This window comes from Euprymna scolopes, chromosome 39 (assembly GCF_053919585.1).
Source record: "Euprymna scolopes isolate OS-2025 chromosome 39, ASM5391958v1, whole genome shotgun sequence".
Taxonomy (NCBI): domain Eukaryota; kingdom Metazoa; phylum Mollusca; class Cephalopoda; order Sepiida; family Sepiolidae; genus Euprymna; species Euprymna scolopes.
In genome coordinates, this window is record NC_136520.1 from 72,871,707 (window position 1) to 72,899,237 (window position 27,531).

Below are 27,531 nucleotides of genomic sequence, written 5' to 3' on the forward strand. Positions count from 1 at the left end.
TCATGTATATTGTGTGTGTGTATTTATATTCATATATATTGTGTGTGTGTGTATTTATATTCATATATATTGTGTGTGTGTATTTATATTCATATATATTGTGTGTGTGTATTTATATTCATATATTTTTGTGTGTGTATATTCATATATTTTTTTGTGTGTGTGTATATTCATATATTTTTTTGTGTGTGTGTATTTATATTCATATATTTTTTTGTGTGTGTGTATTTATATTCATATATTTTTTGTGTGTGTGTATTTATATTCATATATTGTTTGTGTGTATATTTATATTCATATATTGTTTGTGTGTATATTTATATTCATATATATTGTGTGTGTGTATTTATATTCATATATTTTTTGTGTGTGTGTATTTATATTCATATATTTTTGTGTGTGTGTATTTATATTCATATATTTTTTTTTGTGTGTGTATTTATATTCATATATTTTTTGTGTGTGTGTATTTATATTCATATATTTTTTGTGTGTGTGTATTTATATTCATATATTTTTTGTGTGTATATTTATATTCATATATTTTTGTGTGTGTGTATTTATATTCATATATTTTTTGTGTGTGTGTATTTATATTCATATATTTTGTGTGTGTGTGTATTTATATTCATATATTTGTTTTGTGTATATTTATATTCATATATTTTTTTGTGTGTGTATTTATATTCATATATTTTTTTGTGTGTGTATTTATATTCATATATTTTTTGTGTGTGTATTTATATTCATATATTTTTGTGTGTGTGTATTTATATTCATATATTTTTTTGTGTGTGTGTATTTATATTCATATATTTTTTTTTGTGTGTATTTATATTCATATATTTTTGTGTGTGTGTATTTATATTCATATATTTGTGTGTGTGTGTGTGTGTGTGTGTGTATTTATATTCATATTAAAAATCACTTTTTCTATTTATCTATTTTTTGTTTACTTGCATCCCCACGAGGGCAGAGTTTGACACAAGGTCGGTTTTTATGTGGGGAGAAACCAGCTCCCCAAAAAGGAGCACTTTGGATAATAACAAAAATAAAAACGTATCAGTCATGAAGGATTTCTCCTCCATTAATCGAGACCCAAAAAGTGTAGTACAGCATCCGAACACATACTACACTTTGAGTTATTTTTTTTTTCTGGAATGTACAAAAAGACATAAGAAAAACAAAAAATGTGGCACAAAGCCACTCAAAAATTGGAGAAAGACTGCTGATCGTCATCCTCGTGACTACCTTTGCTAGTCTATGTTGATCTTGGCCCAAAGGCCAAGATAGAAAAAAAGGCAGCCCTTTTTTCTGTTTATTTAAAAAGAAAATACAACTGTTACATATGTGTAGTGGAATTGCATTCATCTGCAAAAGATTTAGCTAATTTTCATATTCTTTTAAACATTCATTTTAATTAATTCCCTATTAGTTGTTTTGTTTTTTATGGGATGATCATCTTTAATTAACTATTACGTGTAATTATATTTATGCAGATATTCTACTTGATTTATAATTGCATAAAAAGGTTATAGTAAATGCAAACCTCTTTCTACATATATATCTATATATATATATGTGTGTGCGTCTGTAGCCATTTAATTTTTCCATATAAAGCATTTGGACCTCAAAAAAAAAAAAGAAAAAAAAAAAGGGCTTCCAAAAGCCCCTCAGTTTCACTCACAGAGCTCTGAGCTTCATGTTGGGAAATCCTGTACTAAAGAATCAGGATTAACTCTATGTCTCTGGAAAATTCTACATTACTTTTATAATTTAGGTATTTGCCAGTCTTTTTATAAACGGACAGACACACATACGTATGGTCTCTTACTATGTAGATGTAAGACCAGACAGCTGCAAACATTTTGCTAAATAAGAAAAAGATAAAACGTTGAAACCACTTTTTATTTCGTAGCAATTAAATATATTAAACAAAAGATGAAAAAATAAAAGTTACATGTATATCCATCATATCAGATTTAATAAGGAAAGAAAAGCATTTAGCTTCGAAATACCATGGTCTAACGAAGGTCTTTCTATTTTATCTTCATACTGATCTGATGAAATAACTTTATCTGTAACTTATTCCTCATCCCTTATTTCAAATATATATGTTTAAAATAAAACTGAAGGTGCATTTCTCCCAGTGAATAAATGTGCTCCCAGATGCCAACCTGGAAATTTCTATGACTCTGCACGGTACATACAGCGCCTAGCCTTCCCAAATGATCACCCATCTGGCCATACTGGCCAGGCTCAATGGTATGGCACAGTCACAGATCACCAAAGTTAAGCAATGTTGTGCCTAGCTAGTAACAAATGGGTGATCATTTGGGAAGGCTAGGCGCTGTATGTACCATGCAGAGTCGTAGAAATTTCCAGGTTGGCATCTGGGAGCACATTTATTCACTGGGAGACATGCACCTCAGTCTTCATTAAGACATGCATCCAAGAGAAGGAAACTAATGTAAAAACCTGCGGTCTACTGTATACTCTGTCCTGTGGCAGTCATCTGTATTACAAAGTAATACCAAAGAGTGTGGTTGGTTTGTGTGCTGAAAGTGATGGGAGAGTCGATCATATATTAGGTAAACAAATTATATGTTTACGACAATAACAAAACTACCGTTTCGGTCAACTACTAGCCGTCATCGAAACTTGATTTCAAAGAGACATGCTCTCAAAACCATGTCTTTGAAATCGGAAGGTTATTAATTGACCGAAACTTTTTTGTCATAAACATGTAATTTGTTTGCCTACTATTAAATGAAAAAATATATTTTGCTCTTTTGATTGAGCACTATCAATAACTTTGTTAAATTTATTGGTTTTCCCTTTTGGGTACATTTAACCTGCAATAATTCATATTAGTGATGGGACGATTCCAATATTATTACAGATTCGGTACTATATTACTGATTCCAATTCTTTATAAACCCCTAACTATTTAACTATAGAATTCCTGATTACCATAAAAACACATTAAATGTGAGCATGGTCTGCAGGTTTTAGTTTTACTCATATTTTAAGAATTACTAAATATTCATTACTTTAGCTTTATTACCAGCAGTTGAAGATTTTGTTTAAAAAAAAAAAAAATCATATAAAATATATAATTAAACAATTATTCTTTATACCTACAAACACTAACGTTTCATGTTTATGCAATCAACAGTGTAGAGTATGGCAATTTCTGTCGGTTATGAGATTGGAATCCAGTCGCAAAGCCACCTTTTTGCTCCATTTGATAAGCCTTTACCTCAGGGTCACCAAACAATTACCACAGCAATAAAGGGAATTAAGAACTATTAAATGCCGATTTCAGGTGAGTACATTAGACAATCAAGAGCGTTTGAACCAGTGGAAATTGTGAATATATATATATATATATATATTGAGGGAATTAGACCTAGAGTCTAAAGAGCAGAGTTTATTTTAATGTACTAGTAAACGTATTAATACTATTAAAAAAAAACAGTGCTCGTTGTAATGTAGATACATAATAAGCTCAATAGGCATAGATATCCTAGAGTCATTTTAATATTGAGTAAAATCATTCATAATTTTTAATTCAAAATTATGAATCGCTTTACTTAAAATACATACATATATATATATATATATATATATATACATACACTTTTTGTTTGTTTTACATAAGCATATGTTGCTCCACATTCATAAACATGTTCATGTCAGCCAGTTACTAGTTACTAGAGACGTCTTCAGGCGATATTATTAATACAAAAGCTTAATCTGCCTGTAGAGATCTCTAGTTACTAGCTGACCGAAACATGCTCATGAATGTGTTTTTTTTTTGGTTTTTTTTTTACACGGTGGTCACCACTTATCAAGGCCCGGAAGCCACTGAGGGATAAGGGTTATTGCAAGTACAGTACGTTAGTGTGGAGATTTAGCGAAGTGTTTACTTGAGGTGGCGGTTCATTAGGAATTTGTTTACATTGGACTTGAAGACATCCAGGTTGTAGTCAGGTGAGAAGCAGGTAGACAAAACAGAGTTCCACAGGCATGCAGTTCTAAGAAAGCTTTGTTCATGGAATCTACGTTTTGATTTAGGCATAGATAAAGAGTGGGGAAAATTAATGACAGTGGATTCAGCTAGACGGGTGTTTTTTGTGAAAGATTGGCGAGAGGGGACCAGAGATTGGAGTTCAGACGAGCACCTGCCATGGAAATAACGATAAAACAAGGATAGGCTCGCAACGTCTCTTCTGTGGGAGCGAGGTTGCAGGGAAGAGAAAAGGGCATCCGCCACTAAGCCACGAAGTCTATTTTGTGCTCTGTCAAGGCAGGATAGGCTGTTTTTAGCAGCTCCTGCCCAGATATGGCAGCAGTATTCCATCCTTAGACGTACTTGGCACAATGTGTAGCGACATATTAATGCTTATGTAAAACAAATAAAAAGTATATCTTGCTCTGCTTCGGTAGTGAGCACTCTTGTATTAGCCTCGCAAAAACTTCATTGGTTACTTTGCCTCTGGAAAATATTAACCTGGAATTATATATATATATATATATATATATATATATATATATATTAGTGAATGAATGACAAAAGGTTATATTCCAAAGTTCATGATGCTGACCTTCTTATAACTTATTCCCTTAATTCAGTTGACTTATACAATTCTTGACAGTATCCGTTTTGTAGCACAAAATCAATCACTTAATTATTATATCAATTAGTGAATCTATTTTGCCCTTAACTCATCAGAAGAAACATTAACAATCAATCCGTCAAAAGGAAATAAAGTGCATTTTGACATGATTAGAATCCGAAAATTGGAAGAGAAGATGAAATACCTTATATGCTTCCATTACGCCATTTTGAAAATGTAAACTAGCTGACCGAAACATGCTCATGAATGTGTAGCAACATATTAATGCTTATGTAAAACAAATAAGCATGTGTGTGTGTGTATATGTGTATATATATATATATATATATATATATATATACATATACAAAGATGTTCACAATTTCAGCTGGTTCAAACACTCTAGATTGTCTAATGTATCCACCCGAATTCGTCATTTAATTGTGCTACGGAACAGATACTATCAAGAATTGTAAATGTCAACTGAATTAAAGCAATAAATTATAAGATGGTCAACAACATGAACTTTGGAATATAGTCTTGTCATTTATTCATTATATTGCTCTGTAATTACATTGAGCTTCTTAAATAAGGATTGGTGTATATATAAGAAAATGTATTTCCACAGAACAGCTGAAAACATTGTGCCAAATAAGAAAAAGATAAGCAATGGAATTAAAATCTATAGAATTTCACACAAGTGAAAACCATTTTTTGCTTAACAACAAGAAATTAATGAAGAAAATATGTAGAATAATGGGAAAGTGAAAATCCTATCCAAGACATGATTGAAAGTGGAAAGAAAATTTTTTTTTTTTTTTTAAATAGTCTCTGCTGACAAGGAGGGGCATCTTAGATTCCCCGGGGGCTCATACGTAACTAAATATGGTGCCTCCCTTCCAAAGATTTCACATTATCAAACAGTTTTGTCAATGAGAAAATAGTCTGGCATACTTGAAATTTCAGAGACGCTAATCTAAAATGTTTCAGCAGGACAAATATAAAAAAGTCAATCACACACAAACAAAATATACAATGACATTGGAATATGGTGAAAGGTGACAGTGGTTAATGACGCAGAGTGACGACCTAGGTGTTACAAGTTCGAATCCAGTTAGTTCCACAAAAATTAACTTAGGGATTTTCATGTAGGAAACGTCTCCCTTAATTACTTTTGCTTTTCCCATTCCGAATTTAGATGGAGGGTCGTTATCAGTGGACCCTTTTTTGTTTGTTTTTTTTTCTACCAAAACAGTCATTAACAATGCTTTTTTTCATTTTATGCTTAACACATTTTAAACTGGTATAAATTATTGCCCAATAAAAATAATTAAATTAAAACTAAAATCATTTTTATTATTTCAAATTATTTAATCAAGTAAAAAATCCTTTTACTTGATTACTGAATTTTAAAAGTTATTCGAACAAATAACCTAACAATTTAATAAACAAAGACATCGTAAAAACTGAATTTAACTCGAAAATGCTATGAAAAAAAAAATATACCTTTTAAATTTAGTAATCAACCTATATAAAATGGTGGTTATGCACTTATGTGACTGTGGGGTTTTTTTTTTGGTTTTTTAAAATCGTATTTTCAAGTTAAATTCAAGCTTCACGGTAGCTTATTAAATTGTTAGGTGGAAGTACAGAAGTTTTTTTTTTTTTTTTTTTTTTTACTACACAGGAATCACCACTTATCAAGGTCCAGAGGCCACTCGAGGATAAGGGTTAATGGGTATACTATAGTCAATGTGATTATAGCGTAGTAAACATAAGTAGTGGGAATTTTGTAAACTGGATTACGGTTCATCAAGAACTTGTTTACCTTGGACTTGAAGACAATCAGATTGTAGTCAGCTGGAAAGCAGTTCTAAGAAAGAAGCTTTGTTCATGGAATCTACATTTAGGTTTAGACACAGATAAAGAGTGTGGGAAATTATTGATAGTGGTTTTGGCTAGATTCTCCCCTCCGCATGTTAAGAATGTTTTGATTTAATTATTTTTACTGTGCAATAACTTATATCAGTTTGAAATCTGTTTTAATTAAAAAAAAAAAAAAAAAAAAAAAAAAAAAAAACACTGCAGATGACCGTTTTGGTAGAGAAAAAAAATTTCACTGATATCGGCCTTCTGCTCTGAATTTTGTGAGCAAGAAAAAGCGAAAGTAGTTCAGGGAGGCGTCTCCTACAGAAGAACACACTTAGGATGTTGGCAACCTTCATGTTGTCCCTTTCAATAGTATCTGATGTCTTTCTAGAAATAATTCTGGCTAGAAAAATTTCAGGGAAACCAATGCCAACAATAGAATCTTAGAATTCATTAGATATGACGATGATTGGAATATGGTTATTACCACTGCCAAGGAGGTTGTGTTTTCTGTGGCGTTCGTTTTTCACTCATCATATTCAGTTTAAGATCCATTTTTTTTTTTTAATGAAAAATGTTCCGGACAAGGCGTGAAGTCACTTGATGTAAGGAGCTAACAAAAAACGAAAGATAATTATTGAAGAGACAGAAGATGCCTATTGACCTTAGTCTTGAAAAGACCAAGGTTATATGTAGGAAAAAAGTCAGACGAGAGTTCCACAAGTTCTTGGAAAAAACCAACTGGAATAGGAAACTATTACAATGGGGTATCAAAACAGCAACATGTGTTAGGTGACTTTAAGAAATCAACCTCCAAACTAACTTATCTCTGACCAGGTCTTTATTCATCCCTCTTTCTCACTTCCTCCAAGGTTTTCATTGAACTTCCTGTAAGCTAACCTTACTACCACAATAGTTATACATGCCAAGTGCTCGTCTGAGCTTCAATCTACGATCCCTCTTGACAAGCTTTTACAAAAAAAAAAACTCATCTACCTACAACCACTATCAACAATTTCCACCTAAATCTAAACGCAGATTCCATGAACAAAGTTTCTTTCCTAGAAGTACACACTTGTGGAAATCTGTTCCACTGGCCAGCTTTCCAGCTGACTGCAGTATGATAGTCTTCAAGTCCAATGTAAACGTGTTTTTGTTGAATCCCCCTCCCAAATAATCCATTTATATCCCATTTCCACCAATAACTATTAATATGCTGTTGTCTCAGGCACTACCGTACACTCATTAACCCTTATCCTCGAATGGCCATCAGGCCTTGATGGTTACTTCCATATAAAAAAAAAATCTAACCCAAGAATTCTTATTCCTTCTTTCAATATAGCCATACCACTGAATTCCGTTGTTTTGCCCCCCCCCCTTTCTATACTGCGCAGATTTTATATTTTTCCCCGAGGTCATCAGATCTAAATGCGTCTTTGAGACACATCAAAAGTGTCACAATTATCAACTCTGCCTATGACAAGCATGGTTCAAATCTCATTGAATTTAGGTTTTCTTATGGACTAAAATTGTAAAATATTAAAACGGTCCTGTACCAGATTAGACTCACATATACATCCATCGTATCAATCTTGTATCATTCCTCCTGTTCAATTTGCTTGAGTCATCATTAAACATGGTTGAAACCTAAAACTGCTTTAATTTTGGAATCGGTAGGTTACCGACCAATATGACAGAAAAGGTGAAAGTCATCTTTGATGGTAGATTCATTTTTGTTGATCACAGATTCGTGACTTGACCCATATTGTAGCCAATGATGTCCGACATCTTATGGCCTTGAAAAGTTCAGTCAAAATTGAGATTTCAGATTCCAATTTCTGATTTTCTTCTAAATTTGATGCATGCATCTGACTGCTTTTAATACCATGCATAATTTTAGTCGGATCAAATGAATAATTTTATGGTACAACTTGAGGAATATTTCATAGAATATGGAGAAGATAAAACTGACTTGTCCTTACGTTGTCAGGTGGAGAGAAGTATGCAGCTTCATGAGTGACCAATGTTCTTGTTCAGATTTTCACTGTCCATTTTCAAGAACTTCAAGGTTTTTTTAAAAGTTTTTCAAGACTTTCTCCAGACAAAATTCAAGCTATTTTAAAAGCAAAATTTGGGTTCTGTTTCACAATCCACAGCGGTTTGAAAAAAAAATAACAAATCAAAAATACAAATAAATGTTACCATAGCCAATAAAAATTACTTTGCAATTTACCTTCTTCATTTTTTTTGGTGTTTTTAAGTACTTAAAAAATTTTTTTTTTTTTTTTTTTTTTTTTTTAAATTTCTTTTCAAATATTAACTCTCTTTATACCTTTTAAATTTCCAACCAAGATGGCTGCCATCTTATTTTTTTTTCTGCCTGGCCGTTCTCAGTTACAATTATTACTATATTTTTTTTTTTTTTTGGCGGGGAGAGATATTCGCCCTTGCAGAGTCTCATCAAGGCAGGGAAAGTTTTTTTTGTTTTTAAGAGAGAGAGAGAGAGAGTCATTTTTATTTATAGCGCCCCCTCCCTGCCAAATCTATATATACATATAAAAGGCAAAAGGCACGCGAGAGTTCTTGTATGTCCAAGAAGGGCTTTTTTCGCCGGAGTTCTCGGGGGGGGGGGGCGGGGTTTACTATGTCTTAGAACTTTTTATATACTCCTTAGATTATAATATCTACGATTTGCGAAGGGACGTTGAGTCTACATTTATTTTGATCAACTTTTATAAAATTCGCGCTATTCCATTCTGTCGGGTGTTTGTTCGTGTTTTTTGTATAAATAAAGTGAAACTAATCAAAGCAAAGGTATTTCCTTGGCTTCCCTGCCAGGGACATCCGGAAAGCAATCAGTTTTTAACAATGCGGTGAAAACCCGTCATATCAGACAATTGCTATTCATTTGGACACTCCCCTTTTTATGCCCCCCCCCCCAACATCTTGGGGAAACAAAACAAAACTAAAAAAAAAAACTGCCTGGCAGCCAAAGTTAAGTGCGGGATTTCATTCCCCTATGGCGTGATGTTTGACCTCATTAGATTTACGCACCTGTCAATTAATCCACTTAAATTTTTAATCGTTTAATTTCAACCATTCTCACTTTTCTGCCTTCTTAGCACTGTGGTAAGATGTCAGGCTTTTTTTTTTTTTTTTTTTGCCTTAAGACTTTGGGTTCAAGCCTACCTGCTTATCAAAACTTTTTTTCTTTTACACCTCCAAACACCAGGGCAATGCCGGGCACCCCCGCTAGTTAAATTATAAATAAGGGAAGAAAAAAAAAAAAAAAGGAGAGCGATTTGAACCTCCCTCACCCCCCAGAAAAGTGAAAAATAAAAATGATCCTTCATTCTAAAAACTTTTTTTGTGCGGACGGGACTCTCTAATCGTGAATATGAATTGAGGGCTTTTCAAGACATTTTCCATATTTTCAAGGTAATAATAGAAAGAAGGCCCTTTCAAGGCAAAAAGTAAAAATTCAAAGACTTTTTCAGGTCTGTACGAACCCTAATGTTATAATGCCAGATAATGTTATTAATTAGACCGACCAGAGATAGCAAAGGAGTAAGTTTTGTGGAAGTTTGCAAATTTTGCAGAATTCAACGCAGAGTCAGAAACTATTGCAAGAATCAATAGTGGAAATTGAGAATCAATATTACGTTTGTGAATTTTTTAGATGAGGATTGGTTATTTTTATTATTTGAATCCATCAGACTACTGTTCTCATCTTGAGCGTTATTTTCACGACGTTTTGATAAATGTAACCGCCGACCTTCTTCGCAAGAAGAGGGACCTCCGTGGCCTTTAGGCCAAGATCAAAGTGTAGTATCTGTTCTGGCAGATACTGCAAGCTATGACTAGCAAAGACCAGATGTGGGGGCAACCCCACATGCCTGACCATTAACCAGCTCCCATTTCCCACCTCTCGGGAGCTGGTCCCCTTTTTCCCTTCCCCCTCCCTTCACTCCTCACATTAAAAATTGGCCTTGTGCCTAATTTGCTCGGTGGGGGAGCAAATAAATACCATCAAAGTGTAGTATCTGTTCCGGCAGATATTGCAAGCAAAGACCATATGTGGGGGCAACCCCACATATAAGACCTTGGTCAATGTAGGGGAAACCCTCCATACCAATTGTCACTATCCAGCTCCCCTACTCTCCAGGGAGTTGATCCCCATTTCCCCTTCACTCCTCACATTAAAAATCGGCCTTGTGCCTAATTTGCTCGGTGGGGGAGCAAATAAATACCGCCGACCTTCTTGGCCTTCGGGACAAGATCAAAGTGTAGTATCTGTTCTTCAGATGCTGCACTTCAATTTCTTGTTCTGTCAGTGGAGGAGAAATCCTTCACAACCGAGACAATTTTTATTTTTGCTCCTTTTCTCCACATTAAAAAACGACCCTGGTGTCTGTTCTGTGGGGAGGCATTGTAAATAGGAACCTCCGATCTTCTTCAAGTATATCTTGTTGAACTCTAGTATCTGCATGGAACTTCAAATGGAACCCTTTATCTAATCCACGGGGGTAGCATGCTCTCATCTTGTCAATCTCTCAAATTCAATTGTGAATTATTTAGGACTTCTGCCCAGTCATGACTGATGGCGTAACAGTGTGCATGCGAGAAAATCAGCAGCAGCTGTAAGATAGCTGACTAGCAAAAATATAAACAGCAGCCGTTTTAGTGAGATGCAAATTAGCAAGTGTACGCAAGCTTGCGTAACAAGAAAAGGAAAGAAAAATACACAACATGGTTAAGAGAATCTAGTTGTGTGCCGAGGAAGATGAACATGTGAAAACGAGGATGAGAAATGGATGGCTCTCGTCTTGGGAGGCTCCATGTTTTGACAAGTTTCTGGGATTGACCTTTACTCCTGATCTGAAATGGAACATGTACATCAAATCTGTTGCCAAGGTCACTGGAAAAATGGTAGGATCCTTCTACCGCTTCAGAAGATATCACACTGCTGATGCAATTCCCTATCTATATATAAAAGTCAAGTATGTCCAAGGATGGAGTACTGCTGCCATATCTGGGCAGGAGCTGCTAAAAACAGCTTATCCTGCCTTGACAGAGTACAAAATAGACTTCCTGGCTTAGTGGGGGATGCCCTTTTCTCTTCCCTGCAACCTCTCCCCCACAGAAGAGACGTTGCGAGCCTGTCTTTATTTTATTGTTATTTCCATGGCAAGTGCTCGTCTGAGCTCCAATCTCTGGCCCCACCCCTCGCCAATATTTCATGAAAAACACCCGTCTAGCTGAAACCACTGTCAATAATTTTCCCCACTCTTTATCTGTGCCTAAATCAAAACATAGATTCCATGAACAAAGCTTCTTTCTTAGAAGTGCACGCCTGTGGAACTCTCTTCCGTTTGCTTGTTTCCCACTTGACTACAACTTGAATGTCTTCAAGTCCAATATAAACAAATTCCTGATAAACCGCCCCCTTAAGTAAGGCACTTTATCAAATCTCCATTACTAACGATTACTGCGATATTATCCCATTGACAACTGTACACGCAATAACCCTTATCCCCAAGTGGCTTCTGGGCCTTAATAAGTGATGACTAGCATGTATAAAAAAAAGAAAGAAAAAAAAAAACGTAGCAACACGGTTAAAGTGGTAACAGACACGTTACAATGGAACAAGAGCATGCTAACTCTGTGGATTAAAGAAAAGGTTCTGTTGGAAATTCTGTGCAGATTCCAGGGTTTCAACAAGATATATCTAAAGTTGGTCGGAGGTTACATAAGCCAGAATAATCCAAATAACACGAATTGGGAATCAATTGCAGAAATTGGCAAGCTGTGTTTAATATCTTCATATGGGGAGCGGTATATACATATTTTAAAAATATTTTAAAAATATGTATATACCGCTCCCAATGTGGGGGTACCAAATTGGTTAAAGGGAAAATTATTCCCAACTCGCATTTAGGTAAAAATGCACTTTCGTAAATTGAATTCATTCAAAACGTATCGCAAAAACAAATAACATCTAAATAAATCGCGATATATCCTAACTGTCGGCGAGATGGACCAGGGGGTGAAGAGGTCAGGCTCATTACCCTGGGGTCCCGATTTCGAATTTCGCTAGATTGAGCCACTCTGATGAGTCGTAGACGACGAAACACGTGTTAGTGGATAATTATATTTTAAAAATAATATATATTATTTTTAAAATATATATATATACACACACACACACACGAGAGAGAGAGAGAGGGGGGTAGGTAGCAATTTAGTTTAATAATTTAAAACAAAACCGTAATTAAATTATTTAATGAAAAAAAAAAAAGCAAACAGATTTCTGAGCAGCGCTGGGTAGAAACTTATTTAATAAATGAGTGCAATGAAACTAGTAACTAAGTTTTACTACATGTAATTGTGAAGTAAGGGTTGCATAATCTCCAACCACACCTCTCTGCTTGATTCTATTGACAAAGAGAAATTCAAGTAGACTGGAAACAATGCCGAGATAAGCGGAGAGCTCATACAGCACTTGGTATTTCCAAATAGTCATCCATTTTAGTACTGGCCAGGTTCAATGTTGCTTAACTTTGTTGATCTATCGGGAACCGGTGTGTCAACGTAATGATTAACATTAAAAAAATCATGTGTTATGGGCGTGATTAAATTACACCCGGTAGCTTTGGTGGGGAATAGGGTGGGCAGTTAGTGCAAACTGCTATTTGCACAGCTTACAGATCCAGTGGATCCACTCTGATCCGAAGTTGTAGAACATTCAAGAATTAAATACAATTCATCAATTAGATTATTTTGTAGCTATATTGAAACGACTAGCTCACAAAATGACTGCTAAACTTTATCGACTAATTTTGTCGGTATTGGTAAAGATTAAGTACTTAAACAGTAACACAGTTCTAGTTGTTGCTTCACAGACGGGAAGACGGTAACAATGCACAAACTGTCCTTTCCGAGTATAATCGTCTCAGATAACGTGGAGTCATGGTGAAATTCGTGAACTATTTTTAATTCAATTATAAAATGATTTTGCAATATATATATAGGAAGTTATAAAATATATATAAGATAATATATATATATAACTTGCTACCTAGCTCTACCTACGTATTGAGCACTGTTGAAGTAAATATTTAAAGTTTACGCATAAATATATACTTTCGTATATTAATTTATGTGATTAAATGAAGTAGTCATATATATATATATATATATATATATATATATATATATATATATATATATTGCAAAATTAGTTTATAACAAATGATGGTTTGAGCACTGTCTGCGACGGGCGGTGTGTATTTAATACCCTGATTCGTGGTCCGATGGTTAGAGCTGTCGACTGTCAACGCGACGCTTGTAGGTTCAATCCACGGCTGGAAAAAGGTGTATGTCTAGCCGCACGGCACGGATGAGTTGTTTGTGATACAACGAAACAGTACGATCGATCGATCGATAGAGAGATATGAGTATTTGTAAAAATAATTGATTTATTGAAACATGTTAAAAGGTGCCGAGCAGAATTGGCGACACGAAGTGGGAATCAAACAGTGTCAGACAAAAATTCACATTATACTCAAATGGTAAACGTGTTTCCTAGCTGACCCTGTCAAATCTTTCAGAAACAAAAAGGCCAAAAAAAGCCAAAATTGCTAACTGTAGTCAAATTTTCAAACAAAAAAGCCAAATTAAAAAAAAAAAAAAAATTGCGTAAAATAAATAAGCATTTATAGTTTCCACGTTATTTTTTTCGTGTGCTCGTGTACCTGGCCTTTTGGCCAAGATCAAAGTGTAGTATCTGTTCTTCAGATGCTGCATTGCTGCAGTGCTGCACTTCCATTTCTTGTTCTCTTTCAGTGGATGATCAGTCCTTCACGACTGAGACAATTTTTTTATTTTTGTACCTTTTCTCCACGTTAAAAAACGACCCTTGCATCCCCACGGGACAGAGTTAGACACCAGGGTCGTTTTTTAACGTGGAGAAAAGGTACAAAAATAAAAAATTGTTTCAGTCTTTGACTTTGATCTTAGATTGGTGATTAAACCGACGTGTTTCATGTATATTTATATATTGAAGAGTTTAGCTCCCAAGTATTTATATCTTTTTTTTTTATTAAAATTTCTTCAGGAAAAAAACCCCAAAAAAAACAGAAGTTTATTTGTTAATTATTTTATCTTTTCCATGCGATTTGACGACATAGATCGGTTTTCGGGTATTCTGAAAATGAATATCGCATGTAAAATTGTCGCCGACAAATAGTTTGTATGTAATAACGTTATGCTTTCTGACGGCAAGCCAAATGCACGTGCACGCGTTATTTTGCTTACCGCAAGATTATTTGTCGGCGACAATTTTGCATGTGCTATTCGTTTTCAGAATACTCGAAAACCTATAAATGTCAAATTAACGAGAATGTGAAAAACGGAAACAAAGAAAAAAAAGATATTTTTTGAACATTTTCTTTAATTATGCTAAATAGACAAAAAAAAAAAAATGGCTATATTGAAGATGTTAACTCTGGACTAAATTGAAAAGGTTAGCTCCCAAATATTTGCGTTTTACGGAAGTTTATTTAACGAAATAAAAGTAACTTACTTTTTGGCAACAATTTTATTTTTTATTTTTTTTTGTCAATTTGCAGTTCCTTCCGCCATCACATTCGTCTTTTTCCTATGGTAATAATGTTCCTGCTTCCCCTCCCCCTTCCTACCAAAAAAAAAAAAAAGAGTTCGCCGTGTTGACTGATGATATCTGTCTTTTTTACAAGACCATCTCCATTCAGGAATGGACTGTGAATTGCGTTGCAATTTGCATGGTAAATTACAGATTTCACAGGTCTTAGAATTGGTGGTGCTTATTGAGACGGAGTTGACAATTTGAGTTTTTAATAGAACCCCGGGATACGGCGACATTAGGCTATGTTTTTTTTTTTTTTTTTTTCAGGTTGCGATATAGAATACAATGTTTTTCCGGATCCTGGTTACGGTATTTGCCCTGCCTTGCGGTGCTATTTATGTCATTTAATTATATACATATGTAATATATACTATACTGCATTATGTTACGAATTTTTAGTGCCTTATTCCGGGGTTATACTGCATATTGTTTTTAGAAAAAACAATATTACACATTTATTTGTTATGTCGAAAATAGTAATATATCCAAAAATTACGAAAATAGAATAACAGCTATTGTGTTTTTAGTAAAAATAAAAAAAGAAAAAGAAAAAAAAGAAAAAGAAAAATCTATCGGCAGACAAAACCATGACACAAGTAATCCAAAATATTCCTTTCGGAGTTATTTCCCCTGTGTATAACCTCCTACTGCCTACTTTATAACGTCCAAAGTGCGATTTTACCAATTTTCCGTAAAAATTACTTTTAATTAGAAACTTTCTACCCAATGATTTTTCGTAATTTTTGGATATATTACTATTTTCGGCATGACAATTAAGTAGGTAATATTGTTTTTGAAACCATTGAAGCATTTCTTCATTCTGCATGAATTGGTTTCATGTACGTCATTTTAATAAGTTGTAAGAGTCATTATGGTAAAGATTAGCAAAGGTTAGCAAAAGTGTTAGTTCCGTATTGTGCTAATTTTTGGTAAAAAATTATCTTGAATAAAATAAAAATAATTGATGCAAAATATTTTTTCAAATAAACTTCCGCATACTTTTTCGGAAAAAAAAATAGACAAATATTTATGAGCAAAATACTTCAATACAAATATATATATGAAATGCGTCGGTTTAAAACAGCACTCTTTGTTTGTTTTTTTACATATGCACTTTTGTTACCGTGCTGAGATAGCATTTAGAAAGACATTCTTAACATGGGGAGATGGTTTTTTTTTGTTTTTTTAAACTATTCTCTACTTTCACTTAGTAATTTGATAGAAAAGATATCGTAAAAATTTAATAACTTGAAAATACTATTTTTTAAAAAAATAGCGCGGTAACAAAAGTGCACAAGCATTTTTTTTTTTTTTTTTTCAATTTGTTTTTTTTGTTTGAAAATTTAGCTACCGTTATCAATTTGGCATTTTTTTCTGAAAGATTTGGCTTCAAATATTTGAGTCTGGCAACCCAATTGGACACGTTTATATTTTGCATAAAATAAATATTGTTTCAAATTTGGTTTTAGAGTGCTTACAGTAATCAGATTGATTTATAAAAATATTTCGTTTTGAGCAACAACAATATTACGTACTTAATTTTTACGTCGAAAATAGTAATATATCCAAAAATTACGAAAATTCATCGAGTAGAAAGTTATTTATAATTAAAAGTAATTTTTACTGAAAATTGGGTAAAATTGTATTTTTCTTAAATGTTACAAAATTGACGGTGAAAAGTTCATACAACAGGAGACATAAACACCCGTCCAGCTGAAACCACCAGTCCACTCCACCACCACCGAAATTTTTCCCCGCTCTTTATTTGTGCCAAAACCAAAACGTAGATTCCATGAACAAAACTTCTTTCTTAGAAGTGCGCGCCTGTGGAACTGGAACTCTGTCCCGTTTGCCTATTTCCCATCTGACTACAAAATACAAATATTTAAATATTGACTTAAAAAAAAATCTTTTGGCTAATTCGGGAGACTAGTGTCAATTCGATAATAGTCTGCTGAAAAAAATAAAAAAAATTGAAAAGAAAAGGAAGAAATAATACAGAGGGGGACACCGCTTCCATACGTGCACGAACGTTTGATTTTTTTTTTTTTTTTTTTTTTTTTTTTTACGGAAATAGGGGAACACTTTCTGCATTGACACTGTCTTCACGTCCGCGAAGCAACAACCGGAACTGAATTTCAGTGTCTAATCTTTACCATAACAATTTTTCAGGCGGTTATAAGAGTAAATTAATCCACCGTATTAATTTGTATGATTTTTTTAACGGATTTCTTTTTAATAAACACTGATTGGTTTTATTATTTGTTTCTTACAAAACAATATACTTTTTTTTAACCTACAACCTGGATGAGTTTTTAGTGTTTTTACTTTATGTAAAATGTTTATTTGGCTCGGGGGAAAAAGCTTTCGATCACAAGAAAAAAAATGGTCGCATAACACAAATACACTGCGGCCATTTTTTCTTGTGGTCGCGTATCTTTTGAACTTGCTTGTTTCTCGAGCCGATTAAACACTTTAGTAAAAACACTAAAAGTAAAAACCTACCGAGTTAGGTAGAAGAGTAACTTATGTTGCCTTTGGTAATATTTATTTGTTATATATTTGATGTTTTGACTACTCTTTCGAATCTCTGGATTGTAAAACAAACATCGAAAAATTGTTTTCAAAATAATCCGCAAAAGTCAGAAAACAAAAGTCGGGGCGGATCTGAACGAGAATCCCCTCCCCCTCAGAACGGCTTTCGGAATAAAACCCCCCAACCTCCCCTTGTTAAGAACGGCTTTCAATTTTTTGCAAATTGTTCAGTGAATTATTGATTGAACACTAATATATATATATTAGTCAGATCGGCTAAAATCGGTACTTAAACAGAATAACATGGTGGATTAATTTGCCCCGAAACCGCTTAGAAAAATAAACCAAACTAATCTTTGATTAAAATTTGGAAGCAATTTTTGGAAGTCAGCCATTTCAATATAAGCACGAGGATGATCGATAGTTTGTATATAGATTGTAGAGTTCAGCAAGATGCAGAAGCGGCTGAAGGTTACATCGGCCGAAACATTGTGAGAATCATATCCAGGATGCGAACAGAAGTCTCGAATAATCCAAACAAACAAACTATTTATTTACAAAATATACGCCAATAAATTTTATTAAAAGGCCTTGGGAGACAATGGATAACCTATGCAAGAGTGTCCACGCGGGGAGTTCATAATAAAGCAAGATTGGCGCAATCCTCAACAGCACTTCTCTTGAACTTGCATTACTTAAGCTGAATTCCATAACAAAGCTTCTTTTCTAGAACTACCCGCGTGTGGAACAACTGTTCCGCTGACCTGTTTCCCCGTTGAATACAACATGGTAGCCTTCCAATCCAATGGTGGGGGATGCCCTTTTCTCTACCCTGCAACCTCTCTCCCACAGAAGAGACGTTGCGAGCCTATCTTTGTTTTATCGTTATTTCCATGGCAGGTGCTCGTCTGAGCTCCAATCTCTGGTCCCCCCTCGCCAATCTTTCACGAAAAACACCCGTCTAGCTGAATCCACTGTTAAAAATTTCCCCCACTCTATATCTGTGCCTAAATCAAAACGCGGATTCCATGAACAAAGCTTCTTTCTTAGAGCTGGAGCTGTGAGCACTCTGCAGTCTGCACGCCTGTGGAAGGAACTCTGTTCCGTCTGCCTGCTTCCCACCGGACTACAACTTGGATGTCTTCAAGTCCAATGTTAACAAATTCCTAATGAACCGCCCCCCTTAAGTAAACACTTCATCAAATCTCCACACTAACGTACTACTGTACTGTACTTGCAATAACCCTTATCCCTGAGTGGCTTCCGGGCCTTGGTAAGTGGTGATCACTGTGTAAAAAAAAAAAAAAAAAAAAAAAAATGTAAACAAGTTCTTGTTGAACCGTTTCCATAAATAATCAAATTCTGGTATTTTTGTTTTTTGGTACTAAGTGCACTTACTGATCCGTGCTGAAATAATAACATGGGGTGGATGTTCTGTACCTATTCTATACTTTAACCTTACAATTGAATAAAAAACATAAAACTTCAATAAAACTTGGAAATAAGATTTAAAAAAAATAGCGCAGATCAGTAATTGCACTAGCACCTTTTTTTTTTTTTTTTTTTACGACTTGCCCCAGCGTAGTATAAACATCCCCAAACTCTCTCATGTTAAGAAAGGCTTTCGAAATAAACACACCCCAACCCCACCATGTTAAGAGCAGCTTTCAAGGTTGTGGATGTTTATTCCGAAAGCCGTTCTTAACATGGGAATGTTAGGTGTTTATATTACGCTGGGACAGGTAGTCAAAAAAAAAAAAAAAAAAAAAAATACCCACATTCTACCCAATTTACACTATTAACAATTACTATACTACAACCTTACAGTCATTAACCCTTATCCTTGAGTGGCCTTTGGGCCTTGATAAGTGGTGACTCCCAAGAAAAAAATCCAAGTCATATTGGAAACGGTATTTTTTTTACGACCTTACCCAGCGTAGTATAAACACCCCCAACCTACTTATGTTAAGAACGGTTCCGGAATAGGCACTTCCAACATCGAAAGCCATTCTTAACATGGGGAGGTTGGGGTGTCTTCCGAAAGCCGTTCTTAACATGGAGGTTGGGGATGTTTATACTACGCTGGGGCAAGTCGTAAAAATACCTCGGAAACAATGCAGATAATAGCAGTACGAGGTTTTATTTATAGATTAATTGATCTATAAACAAAATGTTGGTCCTTACGCAGAATACGGACCGTGCTGAAATGATAACGATATTTATTTTTAGAAGTCCATTCTTAATACAAGGAGGGGAGGGTGTTTTGTAACTATTCTGTACTTTCACCTAACAATTTAATAAAAAGATATCGTAAAAATTGAACTTGAAAATTCTCTCCCAAAACATACCACGTTCCGTATTCTGAGGACAAAACAGTTTTCTTTTTTTTTTAAATACAAAAATTACTGAATTTTTGATTGAATGAACCCGCTCACCACAAAAAGGTTGATATGCCGTAAAATAGATCCACAAAACAAAATAACTTGCAACTGACTAAGAGTAAAGTGCAATAAAATGTTCCGTACTTCAGGTTTTCAGTCCTTTTGATCAATAAAGGAGAAATCCTACTAGACTGAGGCAATCTAGTTTGTTTTTTGTTTTTTAGGGGGGGGGGTTGTCCCAATCCAGCAGGCCAGTTTTGTTGAGGATGGCTGGATTTTAATCAAACATTAAAAATTGACCTTGCATCCACCTCTGCCCTCGTGGGGAGGTAAGTAAATATGAAGTCGAAAAAAAAAAAAACGCATTATTTACTTGAATGGTGGAAATCCAATGCTGCTAACGAAATTATTTGTTAAAACAATAATAAACCATGATAAACTTATAAAACGGATTCCGACCATTATTTTGAAATAATGGTAAAAAAAAAAAAAAAAAGAGAAGCAAGGAATCGCTTTCTATAAGAACTTTTCAAAACTTTAGATTTGTTTATAACAATTAAAAAGTTCGAGTCACAGACGTTTTTGGTAAGTTTGAAATAAAACTAAGATATATTTATTTATATTCCCAGGAAAAAGGAGTTTTTTTTGTTTTTTTTTAAATATTTTAAGAAGTATTTTATCCCTCAAATACAAATAAAAATCTATGGAATGCAAGAATAAAATGTATTTACCTTTTTTTAAAACGGAACACAAAGTTAGTATTGAATAATCGGAAATAAATATTTAAATATATTCATTATTAATTAAACATTTCATTCAAGAGCAATATATAACTCAACTATTTTTTTTCTTTTAGATAATAAAAACGTTACCAAAGTTCAGTACGTTACCAAAGTCGCATTCAATACGCAGACCTGTTGATAATTTAGTCAAATTTTTATAAAAAGTTTTAATTTTAAAAAAATGATGATCTAACAGACTTGTATATAATTAAAATAGCATGCTAAACAACAAAAAAAAAAGAACAGTATATATTTCTGAAATTTTCATAGAAAAAAAAGAAAGAAAATAAAGTTATGACATGTGTTTTGAGCCCCAAAGTGGCCAAACTTTAAAAGGGTTCCAACTTTTAGGATATAAGTTTTGTTTTTTTTGCAAAGACCTACCTGCGTATAATGCGGATATAAAAAACAATGTCACGATAAAAATAAGGTCCCTTGGGTAACTTTTCATGTCTCCAGCAAGTAGAGGTATTAAATCTCTCAAAATATCATAAAGTTTCGGCTGACCATAGCGTGGTCCGACACTATAGCCAAAGAACAGAACAAATATTCCTTTAGTTTTCAAACAAGAATTCTAATTCGACATCACTCCTACTTAGCACTGCCCCTCGCTTTTTGAGACCAAAGAACTCTCACCCACCTCTTTCTATAATATATACTCCTCCTTATCCCCATTCTCTCACACTTCGCAACCCCGACTCTGATTCTATTCCTTTGTTCTTATAAAACTCCTCCTTTTCCCCCTTTATTCCTGTTGACGGTCCTCCCCTTCGTTTCTCTGCAATTTCTTACTCTCTCGATTTCCATCCTCTCCCCCCAAATCTCTCTCTCCAATCACGGTTTTCAGCGCATCTTTTTTTCTCCCCCCCCCACCCCGTAATAGTGAAAGAGATGTTAAAAAGAAGAACCGAGTGTTAAAGCTTCACACAGAATACGGATGAGCAAAGGGGACATAATTAAAAGATATAAAAAAAGAAAAGAAAAAAAAAAAAAAGAAAGAAAAAAGGCGAATATTTACCGCTATTTTAAAACAAAGAAAAGCAGCGTCTCTTCAAGAATGGTTAGTGGCATCCTCGGTGAGAGGTCGATCGGTCAGTCACGCTTAAGTTTGAAATAGCATTTTTCGGTGCTATTATTGATGAACATCCGTCACCAACCCTCTCCTTCCCTGGAATGAGATTCTACTTTTTTTTTTTAGACGACGATTACATATGAACATTTTGAAAGCGGAAAACGACGGAAAAACAAATAAATAAACAAACACATAAGTAATTACTTTAGAATTCAGAGAGGGCCAGTTTCGCACATAAAGTTAACGTATGATCGCTTATTTGCGAGCAATTCTTGAACTGGATAGAGTTTTAAGGCAGTTAATAAAAAAAATGTTATTGTTGTTGTTGTTGTTGTCGTTTGAGAGATAACTTATGTGCCGCATTTTTTGTTGTTGGGAGGGCGGCTTTCCACTAAGGCAGGGTTAATGGTAGGACTAATAGAGGGTTATTTTTTTATGGGAGGAGTTTGTCTCTCAGACTTAGGGTTAGTGATGGAGTTAAAATTTTTTTTTTTTTTTTTGTTTTTTTTTCTTTTTTACGGTAAGAAACACTCGGCTTTAGGGTTAAAGGAAGCCTTTCATCAACATATAAACACTATCCCCAAACTCCTAAAATTTTCAGGGTGCTTTCACGTAATCGCATACAAAAAGTAGAATCTTATTTCTTTTTTCGCCTTTTTTGATTTGTCTAAGAATGCTTATCTATAAATTTACCTAAATTTCTTGGGTGTGTCATGTGCCATGATTATGCGGAAAATTATTATTATCGTCTTTTAACTTTACAATAGGATTCTACTTTTTATATGCTATCTGCAACGCTTAAGTTTAAAATACTATATGCGTTTTTTCTGTCACATCTAAGTCTGAAATACTATTTTCGTCTGTAACACCGAAGTTTGGAATACTATTTTCATGTTTGTAACGCCGAAATTTGAAGAAGATGAAGAGGATAATGTTAGGCACTACTCGACAAGACAGAAAGACAAACACCTGGATCCGCCAACAAACAAGAGTCATTGACATCAATACTGCCATCAAAACATCCAAACACAGATGGGCAGGGCCCGTAGCCAGACAACATGGAACAGATGGCCATCAGGACAACGGAATGGACACCTCTTGAACACGAGATGGAGGGACGACCTGATACAGCACATGGGTCCCACATGGCAGCGAACAGCTAGAGACAGAGTTAGATGGCTAAAGTCCAGGGAGGGGTTCTTCATTGAGTCATAAAACACGTTGATGTTGATGTTGCCTAGCAATTTTACCGGGTAAAAAACTTGGAGAAAAAAATTTTAAAAAATAAGAAAGAAAAAAAACGACATATTTATAAAAGAAAAAAAAAAAAAAGAAAAGTATAAAAAATATAGAAGTATTTACTAGCAATTTTACCGGGTAAAACAAATTGGAGAAGAAAAAAAAAACGACATAATTTTTATAAAAAGTATTAAAAAATGTAGAAATATTCATTAGGAATTTTACCGGTAAAAAAGAAATGGAGAGAAAAAAGACACGATTTTTAATAAAAGTATAAAATAAAATAAAATAAAAAATAGAAGTATTCACTAGCAATTTTACCAGATAAAAGCATTGCTAGGGCCGCTGCGAAGAAGGTAGGCTCTCTTCACCGTGTTAGAAAACTACTAACACCCGAAAGTATCCTGTACCTCTATAAGGCCACCATTCGCACATGTATGGAGTATTGCTGCCACATTTGGGCTGGTGCATCTGCTACTAGTCTCTCGCTCGTAGACAAGGTTCAAAAGAGAGTCGCCAATCTGATAGGCTCTGAACTGGCATCTGTCCCATCGACGAAACGTTGCATCCCTCTGCCTGTTCTACACGTATTTTAATGGTGAATGCTCTGGCGAACTGCAGACACTTGTGCCCCCACAACGTAGACACTCTCGACAAACCCGACAGGCAGCTAAATCCCACCCCCACAAAGTAGAGATCTCTAGATGTAAAAGATCTTTCTACTCTAGTAGTTTCTTCCCCAGAACCGCTAGACTCTGGAATTCCATTCCAGGTCCCTGCTTCCCCAACTGTACTGACATGCAGAAGTTCAAGTGTAACGTGAACCGACATCTTGCAGCCCAACTCCCTACATAGTACCTCAGTAGGTTAGGCCCCTGATAGTAGCCCCCTACATCAAAGTGGCATTGTGCCTTATTTGGGCTGAAAATGTAATAAAAAAATAAATTAATTAAAAAAACGAGCAAGATCTGAGATGCGCTGCTGTACAACTCATGTTCTCTACCGATCCAAATTATGACAACAGGACCATTGCCAGCACCCTCAAAATGCATCGCTGGATTATCACGAATAACAAGGACGTACCTAGAGTGATGAAAACAAAGTTTCCGGCCCTAATCATGGTTTTTAGGTGTAATTTCAAGTGAGAGTAACATCATGCCACCTCACATCTTTGAACTCGGCTTGAGAGTCAACACCAAAATGTACCTGGATGTGTTGAAAAGTGTGGTGATGCAACTAGGTGGCCGCTGACAGATCCTGGGTGTGGCAACAGGACAAGTAGACCCAAGCTTGGCTTCAGGAGTAGTGCTAAGACTTGGTAACTTTCTCTCACTACGCCTCCTCCCACGACCTGAACTCACTGGACTTCTTCGTTTGGTCATACGTCGAGAACATCATCAGCATAACCTCCAACAATACTAAAGCCAGCCCGATCGCCGCTATCCGTCAAGTATTCGCCGAGCTCCCGCTGGCGTTTGTGAAAAAGGCATGCTCCCAGTTCCGGACTTGTATCGAGGCGGTAATTGAGGCTGAAGGCGGCTACATTGAATAGATGTCAGCTCTACTACATGATCAAGTTACCTGAATTGATTTTTTCAACAAATGTTTTAAAATAAAACTGTGGTGTTGTTTTCTTTAGGCGACAATTTTATCGTTCCGCCATGTACTACCTTCTCTGTTCATAGAATCTAGCCGGATACACGAACGTTTACTTTTATTATATGGTTAAGTAGTCTCCTAGTGTTGCCCTGTATCATAGCGGGGCGGGGGGGGGTCGGCATTTCTGGTCGTAAAATACGCTTTAGTATGATATTTTAATTTATCCAGATTTCGTGTATATTAATATAGAGTCAATTCTCTGTCAATTATTTCATATTATCTAGTACCCAATATATAGTCGTGATTCCAAATATATATATATATATATATATATATATATATATATATATATATATGACTTGGGTGCCATCAGCTAGGATCGAACCCAAAAGCAAAATTTGTATCGTTCCAGACTTAGACGTTGCCGTGTGATGCATTGTCAGTAAAATAAGATAAAGGTAAAATTAAACTAACATAAATGTACCTATATATATATATATAAATAAATAAATAAAATCAATGTTATTATATATATATATATATATATACATATATATAATAACATTGATTTTTTATATATATATATATATAAATCAATGTTATATATATATAATAATGTTATTATATATATATATATATAATAATGTTATTATATATATATAATAATGTTATTATATATATATATATATATATATATATATATATATATATATATATATATATATATATATATATATATATAATAACATTACTTTTATGCAAGGTACAAAATTTCATTGTTGCTATCATGACAAGATACCCGTTTTGATGCTTATGATTAAAAGTGGGGGGATATCATACGTATCGTTATTGTAGACATATAGTGCACCCGTTTTTTTTTTGTTTTTTTGTTCAAATACACTATATCGCTATTTTTTTCAAACGTATCGTCTCTCATTTCATTCGATTTTATTAATAAAAAAGGGAAATCCCTTGATCCAGCTTAAGAAAAGTTAGGGCGAAACCGCTCAGCTGGCCTCCACCATTAATATTTTTTCATTTCCCACTTTTCATCATGAACACACACACACACACACACACACACACACACACACACACACACACATATATATATATATATATATATATATATATATATATATATAATAAAATATCCATTCAACTGAAATCAACTTTTCATCAGCATATTCCCTCTGCTTCACTTTTTGTTATCAAGTAAGATCTTTGACCTACGTGCAGTTTCATCAAATACTTTTGTATGCAAAATCCAATCCCGTATTTTGCTAATTCCTACCCTCTGATGAGAAGGAAAGTATTTCTTCGAAAGCGAAAGTCTGCGAATTAAGGACTATCCACTTATTTAGTGTTTCCTTTTCAGATTAAATATGTTTTTATCGCTTTTTCAAAGTGTTTTTAACATGTTTTATTGACTATTTTCTCATATATATATATATATATATATATATATATATATATATATATATATATATATATCGAAATCATGAACGGAATACTTAAATTTATGATTAAAAACGTTTAAAATAAAGTCAACGGGGTGGAGAGAAGGGAGAGAAAAAAATGGAGGAGTCAGTTGACCGGTTTCGCGCCCGCTTTATCAAAGCTGTATCAAGGGATTTGTTTGGGGGAAAAAAACTGATCGCAATCGAAAATATGTACAAATAAAATCACGTATTTTAATGATTGACGTTGCGCTGCTTGAATCTATATAACTATAAAACTCTATGAACCATGATTGAATCTTGTATTCGACGTGAATTAAAAATAACAATATAGTTATATTTTAAGATCCAAATATTTATTTTTCATGCAAACAGCAACTCCAGCATGTTAAAATTTCGGTACACATTTTTACAGACCCTTTTCGTTATGCAGAAACAAACTATTATTATTATTATTATTATTATTATTATTATTATTATTATTATTATTATTATGTCAATAACGTTTCTTTTTGTGCATATACTCTTCAGAAAAATAGAAATTTTTTGCTTAGATAGAGAAATGCACTATTCTATGCTGTAAGAAGAAAAAAAGTTCATAGAAGACTCAAGACTGTGTTTTTGTTCCGGCAGAATCTTTTCGCTTTACACACACACACACACACACACACACACACACACACACACACACACACACACACATATATATATATATATATATATATATATATATATATATATATGTATATATATATATAGTAGGTTATAAAATATATATGACGATTAAGCTACACAGAATATTCCGCGGAATATTCTGTGTAGCTTTATCGCCATATGTGTTTTATAACTTACTACCTAGCTCTACCTACGTATTGTTAGTATATATATATATATATATATATATATATATATATATATATATATATATATATATATATGTACTAACAAAAGTACCCGTCGGAGCCTGTTCGTGACCAGACACACACAGAGAGTCGTGCAGCCTTATATATATATATATATATATATATATATATATATATATATATATAAAGCTGAATGTTTGTGTGTGTAAGTGTGGGTGTGTCTGGTCACGAATAGGCTCCTATATGGTTGACTATTTTAAAAAACTGATTACATATAATGATAGAAGATGTATCGAGACACAGGAATGGGTATGTTTGATCTGGCAAAATTCAACCCAAATTTACAACCCTTCCTTTTCATAACCTATCATACTTTCATAAATCAGAGTCCATTTTCTGTAGGCTGTTTTTGAACCTAGTCAACGACGGGTACTTTTGTTAGTA

At 34.1% G+C, this 27,531-nt stretch overlaps 1 protein-coding gene across 1 annotated transcript in view; it reads right to left on the minus strand.

Annotated features, from left to right (window-relative positions):
* The window catches only part of LOC145263864 (polycystin-1-like protein 1), an 842,774-nt gene extending 821,224 nt beyond the window's left edge, over nt 1-21,550 (minus strand). The window contains exon 1 of the mRNA XM_080120938.1: nt 21,239-21,550. Coding sequence (XP_079977064.1) covers nt 21,239-21,305 — 67 coding nt within the window. The 5' untranslated portion in view covers nt 21,306-21,550. The remainder of the gene's footprint in view (nt 1-21,238) is intronic.
* Between the last annotated feature and the right edge of the window lie 5,981 nt (nt 21,551-27,531).